The sequence below is a fragment of the Mesoplodon mirus genome, assembly GCF_964341445.2.
Source record: "Mesoplodon mirus genome assembly, chromosome: 3".
Taxonomy (NCBI): Eukaryota; Metazoa; Chordata; class Mammalia; order Artiodactyla; family Ziphiidae; genus Mesoplodon; species Mesoplodon mirus.
In genome coordinates, this window is record NC_138978.1 from 173,700,965 (window position 1) to 173,719,401 (window position 18,437).

The window sequence follows — 18,437 nt, forward strand, 5'->3', positions numbered from 1 at the left end:
AAAAATGAACTTCAAGGTAAATCACATACCTCATATAAAAATTAACACAAAATGGACCCTGGACTTAAACGTAAAAATATAAGACTATAAAACTTCAGGGAAAAAACATAGGAGGTAATCTCCAGGACCTAGGGTTAAGTTAAGAGTGTTTAGACATCAGACCAAAAGCATAATCCATAAAAGAAAAAAACTGATAAACTGGACCTCTCCAAAGTTAAAAACCTTTACTCTGCAAAAGACTCTATGAAAAGAAGAAAAAGACAAACTACACACTGGGAGAAAGTATTTGCAAACTGCATATCTGACGAAGGACTAATACCTAAACTATATAAATAAGTCTCAAAAAACAACAGTGAAAAACAGTGAGACACAACAGTGAGAGATATGAAAATACACGCCACTGAAAATATAAAGATGGCAGGACCCCTCCGAGCACCAACAACCAGCTGCGTTGGGACCTGGCCTTACCTGCCAGCTGCCCAGCATCAGCCCAGGACTCCTGCACTGCACAGTCAGCCATACAAGGACCTGGCCCCAGCCACAAGCAGCTAGAAGCCTCTGCACTATGCAGGGCCCCACAGCCAAGTGGGCTGGGAGCCAGCCCCATGTACGAGAGTGCCACAGCAATCAGCCCCACCACAACAAAAGGGCCCACACAGCCCACACAGGGGGCACCCCTAGGTCATACAACTCTGGTGACCTGAGGGGAGTGTACTTATCCCACAAGCTGCACGGCACAGCCAAAAAAGAAGAAGATATAACAATTGTAAATATATTTGCACCTAACATAGGAGCACATAAATACGTAAACCAAATATTAACAAACATAAAGAAATTGACAGTAACATAATACTACTAGGGGACTTTAACACTCCACTTACATCAATGGATAGATCATCCAGACAGAAAATCAATAAGGAAACACTAACTTTAAACAACATATCAGGGACTTCCCTAGTGTTCCAGTGGTTAAGAATCCGCCTCCCAATACAGGGGACGCAGGTTCAATCCCTGGTTGGGGAACTAAAATCCCACATGCCATGAGGCAACTAAGCCTGCACTCTCTAGACCCATGCACCACAACTAGGGAGCTCACATGCCACAGCTACTGAGCCCACGTGCTATGGGGCCCACGTGCCACAACTAGAGATCCCCACGTACCACAACTACTGAGCCCACGTGCTCTAGAGCTCACACGCTCTAGAGCCCACACGCCACAACAAAAGATCCCACATTCCACAACTAAGACCCGATGCAGCCAAATAAATAAATAAATAAATAAACATTTTACAAAATGGTTAAGATAAATGTTCTGGGTATCTTACCTCAGTAAATGAAAAAAAAATCAAATCAGATGAACTTAATAGATATAGAAAGAACGTTCCATTAAAAAGCAACAGAATACACATTCTTCTCAAGTACACATGGAACATCTCAAGGATAGAGCACAAGCTGGGCCACAAAGCAAGTCTCAATAAATCTTCTTAAGACTGAAATCATACCAAACATCTTTTCTGACCATAACACTGTGAGCCTAGAAATCAACTATAAAGAGAGAAACTGCAGACACAGAAAAACCCATGGAGGCTAAACAACATGCTACTAAACAACCAGTGGATCACTGATGAAATCAAAGAGAAAATCCAAAAATACCTGGAAACAAATGAAAATGGAAACACACTGATCCAAAATCTATGGGACTTAGCACAAGCAGTTCTAAGAGAGAAGTTTATAACAATACAAGCCTAGCTCAGGAAACAAGAAAAATCTCAAACAACCTAACTTTACACCTAAAGCTACTAGAAAAATAACAAACAAAACCCACAGTTAGCAAAAGGGAAGAAATAGTAAACAGCAAAATAAGTGAAATAAAAACTAAAAGATCAATAGAAAAGACCAATGAAATTAAGAGCTGGTTCTTTGAAAAGATAGACCAAATTGATAAACCTTTAGCTACACACATCAAGAAACAAAGAGAGGGCCCAGATCAATAAAATCAGAAATGAAAAAGGAGAAATACAAAGGATCATAAAAAATTACTATGAAAAACTATGCACCAATAAAATGGACAACCTAAAAGAAACCGACAAACTCCTAGAAATGTACAATCTCCCAAGACTGAATCAGGAAAAAATAGAAAACTTGAACAGACCAATTACCAGTAATGAAATTGAGTCAATAACCAAAAAACTAAGAATAAGCAAAAGTCCAGGACCAGACAGCCTCACAGGTAAATTCTACCATTTAAAGAAGAGCTAATACCTATCCTCAAACTATTCAAAAAAACTAAAGAGGAAGGACTTCTGAACTCATTCTATAAAGCCAGCAGCACCCTGATACCAAAAAAAAAAAAAAAAAATCACACAAAAAAGGAAATTACAGGTGAGTATCACTGATGAACACACATGCAAAAATCCTCAACAAAATACTAGCAAGTCGGGCTTCCCTGGTGACGCAGTGGTTGAGAGTCTGCCTTCCGATGCAGGGGACACTGGGTTCATGCCCCGGTCCAGGAAGATCCCACATGCCGCGGAGCAGCTGGGCCCGTGAGCCATGGCCTCTGAGCCTGTGCATCCGGAGCCTGTGCTCCGCAGTGGGAGAGGCCACAACAGTGAGAGGCCCGTGTACCGCAAAAAAAAAAAAAAAAAAAAAAAAAAAAGAATCCACCTGCCAGTGTGGGGGACATGGGTTCAATCCCTGGTCCAGGAAGATCCCACATGCTGCAGAGCAGCTAGGTCCGTGCACCACAACTACTGAGCCTGCGCTCTAGAGCCTGCAAGCCACAACTACTGAGCCTGTGTGCCACAACTACTGAAACCCACGCACCTGAAGCCCATGATCTGCAATGAGAAGCCCATGCGCCTCAATGAAGAGTAGCCCCCACTCACCTCAACTAGAGAAAGCCCGTACAGAGCAACGAAGACCTGATGCAGCCAATTAATTAATTAATTAAAAACCCAATTACAAAATGGGCAGAAGACCTGAACAGACATTTTTGCAAGGAAGACATACAGATGGCCAATGCGCACATGAAAAAATGCTCAACATCCCTAAACATCATGGAAATGCAAATCAAAACCACAATGAGCTATCACCTCACACCTGTCAGAAAGGCTATTATCAAAAAAACAAATAACAAGTGTGGGAGAGGATGTGAAGGAAAGGAAACCCTCATGCACTGCTGGTGGGAATGCAAATTGGTACAGTCACTATGGAAAACAGTATGGAGGTTCCTCAAAAAACTAAAAAGAGAACTATTGTACTATCCAGTGATTCCACTCCTAGGTAATTTCCAGAAGAAAACAAAAGCATTAATTCGAAACAATATATGCGCCCCTATGTTCATTGTAGCATTATTTACAGTAGCCAAGATGTGGAAGCAACCTAACTGTCCATCAACAGATGAATGGATAAAAAAAGCTGTGGTGCATATATATGCAATGGAATACTACTCAGCCATGAAAAGGATGAAATCTTGCCATTTACAACAACGTGGATGGACCCGGAGGATATTATGTTAAGTGAAATAAGTCAGAGAGACAAACACAAATATCATATGATTTCACTTACATGTGAAATCTTAAAAACAAAACAAATGAGCAAACGTAACAGAACAGAAACAGACTCATAGATACAGAGAACAAACAAAACAAATGAACCAACGTAACAGAACACAAACAGACTCATAGATACAGAGAACAAACAGGCGGTTGCCTAAAGGGAGGGGGTTGGGGGGACTAGTTGAAGGAGATTAAGAGGTACAAACTTCAAATTACAAAATAAATGAGTCACATCAATGAAATGTACAGCATAGGAAATAGTCAATAATATTGTAATAACTTTGTATGGTGACAGATAGTAACTATACTGACCATGGTGATTATTTTGTAGTGTACAGAAATATCGAATCACTGTGTTGAGCACCTGGAACTAAATTAAATACTTCAATTAACACGCCTTTTCCGCTTGTCTCCCCCCGCTCTAGCCCACAGTCTCGCTGCCCCGCGCCTCCCGTGCCGGCTGGCTGGCCGGGCGGACGGGCGGGCGCGCGGGGCGCGCGGGGCGCGCGGGGGGCGGGGGGAGTTCCGGTTCCGGTTCTTTGTGCAGCTGCAGCAGCGGCTCAAGGGAAAGATGGCGGCCCGGGCGGGTTTCCAGTCTGTGGCTCTGAGCGGCGGCGCCGGAGCCTCAGGAGGGGCGGGCGCGGCGGCTGCCCTGGGTCCGGGCGGGACTCCAGGGCCTCCGGTGCGAATGGCCTGGCGCCAGGTCAAGGGCTGTACCGCTCCCCGATGCCCGGAGCGGCCTATCCGAGAGCAGGTATGCTACCAGGCAGCCGAATGACACCTCAGGGACCTTCCATGGGACCCCCTGGCTATGGGGGGAACCCTTCAGTCCGACCTGGCCTGGCCCAGTCAGGGATGGACCAGTCCCGCAAGAGACCTGCGCCTCAGCAGATCCAGCAGGTCCAGCAGCAGGCGGTCCAAAATCGGAACCACAATGCAAAGATAAAGAAGATGGCTGACAAAATTCTACCTCAAAGGATTCGTGAACTGGTACCAGAATCCCAGGCCTATATGGATCTCTTGGCTTTTGAAAGGAAACTGGACCAGACTATCATGAGGAAACGCTAGATATCCAGGAGGCCTTGAAACGTCCCATCAAGCAAAAACGGAAGCTGCGAATTTTCATTTCTAACACTTTCAATCCGGCTAAGTCAGATGCCGAGGATGGGGAAGGGACGGTGGCTTCCTGGGAGCTTCGGGTAGGAGGATGGGGAAGGGACGGTGGCTTCCTGGGAGCTTCGGGTAGAAGGACGGCTCCTGGAGGATTCAGCCTTGTCCAAATATGATGCCACCAAACAAAAGAGGAAGTTCTCTTCTTTTTTTAAGCCCTTGGTGATCAAACTGGACAAAGACCTGTATGGGCCAGATAACCATCTGGTGGAATGGCACAGGACCGCCACTACCCAGGAGACAGATGGCTTCCAGGTGAAGCGGCCAGGAGACGTGAATGTACGGTGTACTGTCCTGCTGATGCTGGATTACCAGCCTCCTCAGTTTAAATTAGACCCTCGTCTGGCTCGGCTGCTGGGCATCCACACCCAGACCCGTCCAGTGATCATTCAAGCACTGTGGCAATATATTAAGACGCATAAGCTCCAGGACCCACATGAGCGGGAGTTTGTCATCTGTGACAAGTACCTCCAGCAGATCTTTGAGTCTCAACGTATGAAGTTTTCAGAGATCCCCCAACGGCTCCACGCCTTGCTTATGCCACCAGAGCCCATCATCATTAATCATGTCATCAGTGTTGACCCGAATGATCAGAAAAAGACAGCTTGTTATGACATTGATGTGCAAGTGGATGATACCTTGAAGACCCAGATGAATTCTTTTCTGCTGTCTACTGCCAGCCAGCAGGAGATTGCTACTCTAGACAACAAGATCCATGAGACCATAGAAACTATCAATCAGCTGAAGACCCAGCGAGAGTTCATGCTGAGCTTTGCCAGAGACCCTCAGGGTTTCAATGACTGGCTTCAGTCCCAGTGCCGGGACCTCAAGACCATGACTGATGTGGTGGGTAACCCAGAGGAAGAGCGCCGAGCTGAGTTCTACTTCCAGCCTTGGGCACAGGAGGCCGTGTGCCGATACTTCTACTCCAAGGTGCAGCAGAGACGACAAGAATTAGAGCAAGCCCTGGGAATCCGAAATACATAGGGCTTCTCCCACAGCCCTGATTTGGCTGCACTGATTTCTTTATTTGGGCCCTGTGCTGCCTGCCTCATAGCACCTGCCTTGGTCTTGCTTGGGGCCTTCCAGGGGATGCTGTTGGTTCTAGGACAACACCAGAATGAAGAGGGTCTCACATGATACCTGTTGCCCTCTTCTCCCACCCCATCCCTTCCTACCCCCAGCTTCCCTTTGCCCCACAAAGTTCCCATGTGCCTGTACCCTCCCCTGGTCTGCACAGGACCTCTAGATAGTATTAGAGAGAGAACCCGTAGTGGTAATCAGTGCATTGAATGGATTGGGCCTAAGGCCAAGTGGTCTTCAAGGGGACCAGCTACACTGATCCTGCCCTTCAGAGACCCAGGAGTTGAGAGCTTTAGCCCCTTCTTCGAGACTCAGGCCTGGGGGCACTCTATAAGCTAGTTGATCTTGGCTTTCCTGATACAGAATCCAGTTTCCTCCCTTCCCTCCACAGGTTTGGAGCATGCTCTCCCTTCACTTGTTGCCCTCTAGCACTAAAGGACTCCTGGTTCTTGGGCTCCACCCCGAGCCCCAGGTCAGTCCGCGGCCCTCCGGATTGGCCTGCTGTCTCAGTGCTTCTCTTAACTCCCTCGTAGGGGGTCCACATCAGTACTGGAGTTTGTTCTCTTAGTATTGCTCCCTCTCACCACACTCCCTGTAGCTGCTTTTTAGGATTCCCTCCTACCTGTGTTAACCCAGGGCATTTGAGTGGGGGAATCTTGCCTTTCCCTGTCAGAGCCCCAAGGGCCCTCACCTAGGGTACTGTCATTGCCAGCGGAGGCTGTTCCTTCCTGCTGTTGCTTGGAGGTGTGACTCATTCATTCATTCCACCCTGCCTCCCCCATCCTTTCATGGAGAAACAGGCCTAAAATCAAACGGGTAAAAGCCCTGGGCCATCCCTGTCTTCCTGTCCCTTGTCTGCCCAGTTGACACCCACTGGTGACTTCCAGGGCACTGGGGAGTGAAAGCGCCTAGGGCTGGAGAATAGCTCTGAGTTGGGTCTGTGACTCTTCCCTCTCCCTGCCTCACAGGACTGTGACTCCCCAGCCCCTGCCCTCAAAGCTTCGGACCCCTCAGGTAGCAGCAGGACCTTGTGATCTTGGCCCCTTGCAACTTAGATGGTTTTGCATCTTTCCAGGAGAGCCTCAAATTCTTCTTCCAGGTTGTATCACCCCTGAGTTAGCATAGCCCAGGCTCGCAGACTCAACACAGCAGGGTGGGAGACAGCTGGGCACAGAGGGGGAATCCCGTTCAGCATGGGCTCTAAACTCGCAGAACTGACAGAGCCCCTGCTTCCCCACCCCCTCCTCAGGCTTCTGCGAGCACATCCCCCAGCCCGTATCCCTGACTGTCCCACACTGGGGACAGCAGAACTTTCTCCCGGTCTTCCCCTTCCTGTCATTATCCCACTCCTCCCTTGAAAGGTTCTCCCCAGAGTGACACTGGACAGACAACCTCTGTCCCTGGGGCTGGAACCATGAGAAGGAAGCTCAGCACTCCTACACAGTGTCCCTGAAGATAACTGTTTTTATTAACTGAATTATTATGTTTTTTCATGGACCAAAATTTTTTTTGTACTGTCCCCTTACCGATGTCACCCAGTTTTAATAAAAGAATCTTCTGGGAAAAAAAAAAAAACTTCAATTAAAAATTGATACTTCAATTTAAAATACTTCAATTAAATACAACACTTCAATTAAAAAAAAGAATAAGAAAATATAAAGATAGTTTAAAAAAAAACAAAAGCACACAAAAAGATGCTCAAAATTAACCATTAGGGAAATTATAAATTTGAACCACGAGTTACCACTACACACTTATTAGAATTACTAAAATAAAAAACAGTGGCAACACTAAGTGCTGCTGATGATGCAGAGAAACTGGATTACTCATACGTGGCTGATGGGAACATAAAACGGTTCAGCCATACTGGAAAAAGGTATGGCAGTTTCTTACAAAAGTAAACAATGTGCTTATCATACAGTGCAGTAACTACAATTCCTGGACATTTATCCCAGAGATGAAAATCTATGTTCATACAAAAACCTGTATATGGATGTTCATAACAGCTCTCTATTTAACAATCAAAAACTGGAAACTATACAAATATCTTCAACAAATGAACGATTAGTTATATATTGATGTCATGAAATACTAATCAACAATAGAAAGAAATAAACTATTGTACACACAACCTGGATGAATCTTAAGGGAATTAGGCAGAGTGAAAAAAGCCAATCTCAAAAGTTTACATGCTGTTATTTATAACATTACATACATGTTATTTATGTAACATTCTCGAAATGACAAAATTATAGAAAGGGAGAACAGATTAGTAGTTACCAGGGGTTAGCTGTTGGGAGGGAAGGAGGTAGCTGTGGCCAAAAATGGGATCACAAAGGACTATTGTGATGAAACTGTTCTGTACCTTAAATATGGTGGTAACCACTTTAATCGATTAACATTAATTTATTTAAATTATTAGAGAAATGCAAATCAAAACTACAATGAGGTATCACCTCACACCGGTCAGAACGGCCATTATCAAAAAATCTAGAAACAATAAATGCTGGAAAGGGTGTGGTGAAAAGGGCACCCTCCTCCACTGTTGGTGGGAATGTAAATTGATACACCACTATGCAGAACAGTATGGAGGTTCCTTAAAACACTAAAAATAGAAAGCAACCCCACTACTTGGCATATACCCTGAGAAAACCATAATTCAAAAAGAGTCATGTACCACAATGTTCACTGCAGCTCTATTTACAATAGTCAGGACATGGAAGCAACCTAAATGTCCATTGACAGATGAATGGATAAAGAAGATGTGGCACATATTTACAATCGAATATTACCCAGCCATAAAAGGAGCAAAATTTGAGTTATTTATAGTGAGGTGGACAGACCTAGAGTCTGTCATACAGAGTGAAGTCAGTAAGAGAAAAACAAATACCATATGCTGACACATACATATGGAATCTGAAAAAAAAAATGGTACTGATGAACCTAGTGGCAGGGCAGAAATAAAGACATAGGCATAGAGAATGGACTTGAGGACATGGCGGGGGAGGGGCAAGCTGGGGTGAAGTGAGAGTAGCATCAACGTATATACACTACCACATGTAAAACAGATAGCTAGTGGGAAGCAGCAGCATAGCACAGGGAGATCAGCTCCATGCTTTGCAATGACCTAGAGGGGTGGGATAGGGAGGGTGGGAGGGAGGCTCAAGAGGGAGGGGATATGGGGATATATGCATGCATATGGCTGATTCACTCTGTTGTACAACAGAAATTAGCACAGCATTGTGAAGCAATTATACTCCAATAAAGATGTATTAAAAAATAATAATAAAATAAAATTTTTTTAAAAAAATTAAAATCAGTGCTAAAATTGCATGGAACTAAATACACACACATGCAAAAGTGCATGTAAAACTGGGGAAATATGAATAAGATTCATAGATCTATGTCAATTTCCTAATTGTGATATATTAATACAGTTGTATAAGATATTACCATTAGGAAATTGATTGAGGGTATATGAGATCTCTTTGTATAATTTCTAACAACTGCACATGCATCTACAGTTATCTCTAAATTAAAAGTTAAAGTACCAAACAAAACAAAACCTTCCCACAAAGAAAACTCCAAGCTCAGATGGCTTCAATGATGAAATCTATCAAACATTTAAGGAAAATGTAATTTCAAGTCTACACAAACTCGTCAGAAAAAGAGAGGAACACTTCCAACACATTTATGAGGCCACCATTATCCTGATACGAAAAACAGGCAAAAATATAACAACTGTGAGCTAATATCCTTAAAGAACAAAAACACAAAATTCTTACCAAAAGTGAAGCCAGCAATATATAAAGGACAATTTATCATAACCAAGTAGGATTTGGCCCAGGAACTGAATGTTGGTTCAACATTCAAAAATCTATCAATATGTTAACATAATCTATGAAACAGAAATCATATAATCAATTCAACAGATGCAGAATAAACCCTGACAAAATTCAACAGCTAGTCATGATAAACACTCTCAGCAATTTAAGAGTAGAAGGGGATTTCTTCAATGGGCATCTACAAAAACCTACAGTCAACAACATATTTAATAGTTAAAGACTGAATGCTTTCCAGGATGAGGAATAAGGCAACAATGTCCACTCTTACTACTTCCTTTCAAGATTCTACTGGAGTCCTGGTCAATGCAATTAAGCAAAAAAATTGAAAATGGAAGAAAAAGATAACATAGGTAAAAAAGGAAGAAATCTTGTTTTTTTGGGTTTTTTTTTTTGGTCACACCACGCTGCTTGTGGGATCTTAGTACCCCAACCAGGGATTGAACCTGGTCCCTCTGGGCAGTGAGAGTACCAAGTCCTAATCACTGTACCGCCAGGGAATTCCCAGGAAGAATCTTAATATGCAGTGACATAATCAACTACATAAAATCCAAAAAAGCCTTCAAAAAAAAAATTTTATTAGAACTAATGAGTAGGGCTTCCCTGGTGGCACAGTGGTTAAGAATCCACCTGCCAGTGCAGGGGTCACAGGTTCAAGCCCTAGTCCGGGAAGATCCCACATGCCCTGGAGCAACAAAGCCCGTGCGACACAACTACTGAGCCTGCACTCTAGGGCCCACAAGCCACAACTACTGAAGCCGATGCACCTAGAGACCGTGCTCTGCAACAAGAGAAGCCACTGCAATGAGAAGCCTGCACACCACAACGAAGAGTAGCCCCTGCTCGCTGCAACTAGAGGAAAGCCCGCACGCAGCAACGAAGACCCAACGCAGCCAGAAATTAATTTTTTTAAAAAAGAACTAATGAGTAGGTTGAGTAAAGTTGCACGATATAAAGCCAATTTAAAAAAATTTTATTTCTATATATGCACAATGAATAATTTGACAGTACTTATAAACTTATAAAATGATACTATCTAAAATAGTATAAAAACATTAAATATATAGGAATAAATATAGCAAATATATATATAAGATCTGTACACTGAAAAATTTATAACATTGCTGAAAGAAATGAAGGAACAACAAAATAAATGGAGAGAAAAGCCACCATTATGAATTGGAAGATTCCATACTGTAAAGACTACAATTCTCCCTGAAATAAGGTACAGATTCAACACAGTATCAATCAAAACCCCAGCAGTCCTTTTTATAGAAATTGACAAACTGATTCTGAAATTCAAAAAATGAAAAGGACTCAGAATAGCCAAAGTAATTTTGAAAAAAAGAACCAAGTTCAAAATATCACACTAGCTGATTTCAACACTCACTATAAAGACCGGAAGTAATGGCATAAAGGCAGACACCGAGATCAATGGAATGTGGTAGAGAAATTGACTTACACAAACTGGGAGAAAATATCTGCAAAATACATATCTGATTAAGGACTTGTATCAAGAATATATAAAGAATTTTTACAATATTAAGAAGGTAAATCTGAATATTTAACCAAAGTATAAGAATGGCAAATAAGCCATGAAAATATACTCAAAATCATTAATCATTAGGACTAAATCAAATGCAAATTAAAACAACAGTGATATTATACCTACATATCAACTAGAAAAGCTAAAATTAGGAAGATTCATAATGCCAAGTATAGAAGAGAACGTGGAACAACTAGAACTCTCAAACACTGCTGATGGGAATGCAGTATGGTACAACTGTTTTGAAAAAGTTTCTTACGAAGTTAAACACACTTATTATACAACTCGGCAATCCCATTGCAAGTATTACTCAAGAAATGAGGATTTGGGAATTCCCTCGCAGTTCAGTGGTTAGGAATCTGGGCTTTCACTACCGAGGAGGGCCTGGGTTCAATCCCTGATCGGGAACCAGCAAGCCGTGAGGCGTGGCAAAAAAAAAAAAAAGTGAGGATTTAAAAGTGTTCTACCGTAGTTATTTTTGCCAAAGTATAAATTAAAAGTTTTGTTATTTATATCTTCTTTATTAGCCATCAGCACTATTCAAAAAACATTTTTTTTAGTCTACTACAACTACTTGGGAAACCCACCCACCCTAACTTTGAAATCAGTAACATTCAATTACAATTATTAAAAAAACACACCACCTAGAACAGCTTTGTGAACCTCAAGCCAACACTCATTAGTGGATATTCTACTGGGTCAACACCAACATTTTTAATAACACGATATGGAACAGAAAAAAGAATGCACCACACCTAGTAAGGGTAAATGTCATTTGGGGAATCTTTTATTTTAGTTATGTGTATCACAAGTTGCCATGTAAATGTATTTTTACTGTGGATCATGGTCAAAACATTTGAAAAACACTGACATAAAACATACCTGAAATATAAATTTTGTGCTACCAGAAGCTCCTATCCCTTTTAAGCACTTTCATCCTATACCAAGTAGGAACGAAATCTACAGTAGAGCTATTCAATTGTCTGCTGCTGTTATGACTGATAACATGCATTTAGTGGCCTAATCTTCAGGAATTAACAGCATATTCTATTACAAACATTTGTCATATTTAACTGTCATTATTAACTATTAAAATCAGACCTTTTTTAGCTTTCATTGAAATTTTAAGACTAAAGAAATAAAATACAAATACTTCACTAACTTTTCCCCAGTAGTTAACAAGGAGGAAAAACTCAGAATTTTCTGACCCTCATAAAATATGTTTTAACCCGGCAACACTTTATGAAGAACTTGGTAAGTCTGAATATAGATGTATTCAAGATACGCTAAAGACTAATCTAAATGCAAAATTATCCATTTCAGTACATACTGACCCTAACGACATTCAAAGGACATAGACTTCCTAATCGCCTGAACAAAAAGAGATTTCAATCTCCACTATAAGGCTGTCACTGGCTTAGTGGTATAGTCTGAATGTTCGTGTCCCCCCATCACCCCACCCGGACCAATTCCTCTGCTGAAATCCTAATTAGGAGGTGGGAATCTTTGGGAGGTGATTAGGCTTGGATTAGTGCCCTTATAAAAAAGATCCCAGAGAATTAGCTCACTTCTTCTGCCTTGTGAGGTTATGGTGAAAAGATGGCTATGAACCAGGAAGCAGGCCCTCACCAGACTCAGAACCTGACCATGTGAGCACCCTTATCTCAGGCTTCCAGCCTCCAAAACTTTGAAAAATAAACTTATGTTGTTCAAAAGCCACCCAGTTTATGCTATTTTGTTACAGCATCCCAAGTTGACCAAAACACTGCCTAATCATAACTTAAACATTTTGTATTAAACATATAATACATTAGAGCAAACAACTCCCTTGAAAATTTCCCTTAAATTGCTTTTTGTTAGTCAATTACTGTCTTTTAATTTAGAAAGGTTAAAAAGTGTAAATCCAAATTGTAGGCAAGCCTGTCTAAAATGAGAGAAATAGGAAGAGAAAGAAGAAATGTACAGATGATAGTTTCTTTTATAAGTAATGTTTATCTCTATAAAACTGTAATGAAATATGTATGGCTAATAAATTATTGTAACAATCATTGAGTTCCAAAAGCACTACTCTATAACTAGTATACGGTATCTTAAGAAACATTTAGACCTACAGGTGTCTCTGACTCTGGACTTTGACAATTGCTCTTTAAAAAAATAAATTCTCCATTGAAATTTAGATCGGGCTCATAAAGATTACAATCCCTGGCCTAGCCTCTGAATCCATGCCAGACAAAACACTTCATTGGTTCAGGTGAATCTTGTGAATTTGTGGGCTATAAGTAAACATATACATCTTCTTCTAAATAACATATGACAAATTATCTTTATTCTCACAATATAAAAGGATGTTTTGTGAACTGCAATTTTTTTTGATGGGAGGAAAATAGAAAATTAACCAAATTTAAATAAAATCACCTGTAAAACATGAATACTACTATTGAAAAGGCACATGTTATGGTTAATTTGAAATGCACATGTTACAAGAAAAATCTGTCAATTGCTTCTATCCCAATTTTACTGTTATTTAGAAGTAATTCATTATTAGAAATACATATAATGGAGATAAATTAGAAAAATATTTAACCTACAGTACTATAGATAAACAATCAAAATGTTTAAATATTGAAGTCCCCCCCCAAAAAAATCTATTTACTTTTTAAAACACTTGGACTTCTTAAAAAGAAGACTTTATAAGAGTACGTAAAAATATCACTTTTTAAAAATCTCATTAATTCAAGCAATACCAATGTGGATTTTGCTGTTTCCTGCTAAGCCAAGATTAGCACTGGAGTGTGAAAGAGATGGATAAACTAAAGGTGTAAAAAAAAGTCTCCTAAGGCTAAGAAATTACTCTTCAAGCTATTTTTGAATATTAAAAAAAAACACTTTTAAAGGATGTACTAATTATAAAGTATATATTACTACCACATTTAAAATATTATGTAAGATATGGAATTTCCTGCATGAATATACATATATTTGAAAATCTATAATTTCGACTTTCTACCAAAGACAGTGGACTCTTACTCTTCAATTCTCCTCCACCCAACACACGAACTCCACTCCCATTATGGAGCTAGAAGAGGAAGGGAAAAAGAAAATGTATGGTTTTATATTTTAATTGACTCTATCATAGATACAGCTGAAGTAACTGAACCAGCAAAAAACATTAATACATAAACCTACATGTAAGTACTACTTATTTAAATGCTCCAACTAACAGAGATAAAGGACCACATATAAATTCATTGGTGTAGAACACAAGTTTTTTTATTAAGCTAAAGTTAAGTTCTTTCTCAGCAAGTAAGTGTTAAAAGAAATACTTTTAATACTTTTAGGTTAATGGTTTAAAAAAGCACTCTCTATTGATATTAAATTTTAAAATGATTAATCACCACTCCAGGTACTTATCCTAGAACAAATGCACAAAAAGCATGTGCAAGGAGGTTCACTGTATTGCTGTTAGTAACAGCAAACGTCCAAAAAAAGAAGAAAGGTTGAGTCGACGATGACACCTTCATACTGTTAAATACTCCGCAATAGTTTAAAAAACTGTATAGATCTATTTTTACTGCCATGCAAAGATCTCCAAGATGTTACGTAAAAAAAAAAAAGCAAGTTGCAAAACAGTGTTTACAGTATGACACCATATATTCAGTTCACACACACACTCCTACAGCATTTCTATATGTACACATGTGCTTGTAAGAATACAAAGAAAAAGGTCTGGAAGAATATTCAGGAAACAGAGAACACTGTTACCTCTGAAAGAGTGTGTGTGTGAAACTGGAATGGGAGAAATCACAAGGATTTGTGCTTCATTCTTATTAAGTTTTTACAAGGAGAATGTATTCATGTCACTTGAGACACTAAAAAACAGGAGCAAGGGGGAAAAAATGCCTAACTTCTCCCAAATAACTCACAAACCAGAACTGTTAGGTGTAGCGAAATTTCATTTTCTTTTATTGATTTTAAGTCAAAACCAAATGACACCAACAAATACCTAGCAAAAAGTAACAAAATTGCAAACAAAAATTTTTAGTGATGTTGTCTTATCTTCAAATAAAAAAAAAAAAGAAGAGTAATGAAAAAATTGCAGAGGAAGGAAGAAAAAAGACCCCTACTAAATCCGTCCACTTTTAGCTCAGGCGTGACCCAGAATCCTCATAAATCCACTTTGCGCAAAACGAAAAAAACTGGACTACCGTTCCCCCAAGTATCGAAGGTTGTTTTTAGAAAGCTTAACTAAGTAACAGTAAATGCCAAGTGTGTTTCACAGGGGTGGGAATGGGAACGTGAAACCCTACACCTCCTTAAAGCGGTCGAAACGACCGAACAGCAGAGTCCAACTGGGAAAGCGCGCGGGGGTGGGGAGAGCTCAGCTATCACTTTCAGGTTTTGGCTCGGAGCCGCACAACAGTTTACACCGAGTCTGTTTGGAGCGTGGAGTCCCCAAGGGTGGTCAGCGTGTCGCCACGGACACCTAAGCCCTCCCGAGACTTTAGGTGAGGGGCGGTCAACACAAACTTAGGTCCTTCGGCTAAGCGAGGAGAGCGCTGGAGAAGAGCAAAAGCGCCAACTTTTGCTCTGAACGCGGCAGCTCGGGGAGGTTCGACAAGTCTTCTCCCGAGTCCCACTCCAGAAGAGACCCCAACACCTTTCCCGGCCAGTACCGTCTGCCCCCTGTCCGGCCCCCCGAAGGAAAACCCAGTAAGGGCGGCGGCTGGCAGCATGAAAGGGAGACTTAGCCATGAGAGGACACGGGCACGGGATCCGTCCGCCAAGGTCCACCCAGCACCTAGGCGTCTCCGGGGCGTCCCTGCCCAGACGCTGTCCCACCTCCAACAGCCCTAGCGGCGTGGCCCCCTCCCCCACCTCTGGGCGGCGACCTCAGCGCCTCCGCCCCAGGGCCCCCGCTCACCCAGGTAGCGGCTCCGCAGCCGGGACGGGTCCTCCAGCCCGAGGGACCTTTTCCTCACGTCCCACAACAGGTGTGGGCAGCAGCCACCCCGAGACATGGCTCCGCCGGGCCGGGGGAGGAGAGGAGACCACCGCGTGGGGGAGGGGAAAGGGGGAGGGGACACGCGATCAACACCCGAGCCGCACCGGCACCATCCGCGCGCCGGGCCTCGCGGTAGCAGCGAGTTAGATGGCGGTGGCAGCGGCAGCGCCTTCGCCCCCGAAGCCCGGCCGCACCCGGGCCTGAGCTCGCCTCATACTCTCCTTCTCAAGACTACCCAGAACATCCAGAGATCAGCAACTGTCCCCTCCCTCGGCACCCCCTCCTACAGGGGGAGGGGGAGGAGGCGGAGGCGGCCTCGACTCCTCCCTCTCTTCGTTCTCGACACCCTCCCTTTCAAGCCTTTCTCGCGAGATGACGACCACCCTGGAGACTGAGGCAGGTGTGTGTCAGGGCTGCCCTTACCCTAGAGAAGTGGGTTCAGACCACTCTAGGCAAATTCTTAATACTCTGGATAAATGAGGAATAGAGACGGAAGAAGCTGAAATCGGAGGTCTCGCGCTCACGAGTCTCATTCCAAAGGAAGCAACAGAGTTGTGCGGCGTCATCTTTAGTCGGGTCATGGAAGGCCTGAAAAGCCCATTTTATCTAGGGGCCTCCTTAACCAAAGTGAAAGGGGATTAGCGCCGGTGCAGCTTCACTTTCCCTTCTCCAACATGGCCTCCGGGCCAGGAAGAAGAAATTGTAGGTTTGGTCTGGACCCCGCCCACGCCCCGGGGCGGGCCAATCACCGCGGGCCGCTCTGCTTGCGCAAGCGCGCTGCCGGTAGGGCGCCGGGTTGACTCGGTGAGGCTGTCCTTTTGCCACCTGTTTCCATGTCTCCTCCTCCCTCTAGACAGTCGGAGGCCAGGAGGCGGGCTCGGGGCGGGCCGTCGCAGAGTCTCCGCCCCGACAATCTTCTCTAGGCGCGGGCCGCCGGGCGGTTCACAGGGGAGCAGGCTGAGCTGCCTTGGGGGAGAGGAGGTCGCGAGGCATTGAGACGGGGGAAAGTGAAGAGCTGCCCTTCACTGCCAGCCAGGGAGGAGCACGCGGCCGCTGCCTTACCTGGCTGCCCACGATCTCTCGTCCACAGAAATGGCAGCCGCCGGCGCCCGGGGCCTGCGGGCCACCTACCACCGGGTCCTTGATAAAGTGGAGCTTCTGCTTCCTGAGAAACTGAGGCCGTTGTACAACCATCCGGCAGGTAATGAACCCAGAGTGGCTCCCACCGAGACCTTCCCTCCCTGTCCCTTCCCTCCCTTTAGAGGCCCACTGACAACTCTGCCGCTGGAGGCATCACCCACAGCCCCAACCCCCTTCCCTCAAGTGAATCCGTGTACTTTCCCATGCTCCCTGCTTTTCATGTTTTCTTTTCCAGCATCTCTCATAAACTCGTTATTTTCAAGTCTGCGCCCTTTGCGACCTTTGTCGCACCCCTTCCCTTAGGCACAACTCAGACCCGGACCGGGCCTCTGGGTTTGATCCTTCTCCATTTCTGCGGCCAAGAAAGGGTCTGGGCCACCAGGAAACCTCATTCTCTCCTCTTTCCCTCCATGAGTAGTGGTATATTGACCCACGCGGAGAAGAGCTGTCTTTCCGCCCTGGAGGGTTTGGAGTAAAGGTCATACTTCCTTCAGCTCCAGCTGACAGGCCTGCAGAAGTGTTAACCGGTTTCTGAGTCAGTGTCATTCCTTGCCCCATAGATCTAGTTTGTTTAAGTCTATCCTTATTTATGAAATTACTACTGAACAAGCTCTCCCTGGACCTTTTTGTGGGGACAAACCTGGTTTTAAATTCTGCTCTGCTGCTTACTATCGATGTGACCTTGGGCGAAATCCTAGATCTTAGTTTCTGTAAAATGTGATCGATGTGAGTTAAAGATAACGTATGTATTTGATTCTTCAGAAATACTCAGTAAATGTTAGCTCTCTCTTTAACCTATTGGAAAACAATGTTCTTGTGGTTGAAAAAAATAATTCTATAAGAAACTGGAAGATCCCAGTTCTTCCAACTCTCTATCTCCCCACATACCTGACTATGAAGCAGCTCTTGGGAGTGTGAGATGGTTACTAAATCCAATTTACAGTTTGATAATGGAGTGAACTGTGTCTTGGAATTATACTTTAGTATAATATTACTTATTGCAGTAGTTTACCCCTTATAAAATTGATCTTTAAGGAGAGGTTTTTATTGATGAAGAAGCTTATTTAGTTTATTTGCCTTTTGGTTCTTTGAAC

At 43.1% G+C, this 18,437-nt stretch overlaps 3 protein-coding genes across 9 annotated transcripts in view; 2 read left to right on the plus strand and 1 right to left on the minus strand.

Annotated features, from left to right (window-relative positions):
• The window catches only part of DCAF6 (DDB1 and CUL4 associated factor 6), a 165,587-nt gene extending 149,108 nt beyond the window's left edge, over window positions 1-16,479 (minus strand). For all 7 annotated transcript variants that reach the window (XM_082614240.1, XM_082614239.1, XM_082614238.1 and 4 more), the window contains exon 1: window positions 16,123-16,479. In XM_082614240.1, coding sequence (XP_082470366.1) covers window positions 16,123-16,219 — 97 coding nt within the window. In that variant the 5' untranslated portion in view covers window positions 16,220-16,479. The remainder of the gene's footprint in view (window positions 1-16,122) is intronic.
• LOC309800939 (SWI/SNF-related matrix-associated actin-dependent regulator of chromatin subfamily D member 1-like) lies at window positions 4,131-6,233 on the plus strand. The gene is given in 4 exon segments (XM_082615250.1): window positions 4,131-4,252; window positions 4,255-4,623; window positions 4,626-4,767; window positions 4,769-6,233. Coding segments are annotated over 4 exon segments (1,581 nt in total). The 5' UTR covers window position 4,131; the 3' UTR covers window positions 5,718-6,233.
• Window positions 16,480-17,014: 535 nt separating the features above from the next.
• Window positions 17,015-18,437, plus strand: part of MPC2 (mitochondrial pyruvate carrier 2) — a 30,623-nt gene continuing 29,200 nt past the window's right edge. Inside the window, exon 1 of the mRNA XM_082612966.1 lies at window positions 17,015-17,404. Within this exon, the coding sequence (XP_082469092.1) occupies window positions 17,296-17,404 (109 nt within the window). The 5' untranslated portion in view covers window positions 17,015-17,295. The remainder of the gene's footprint in view (window positions 17,405-18,437) is intronic.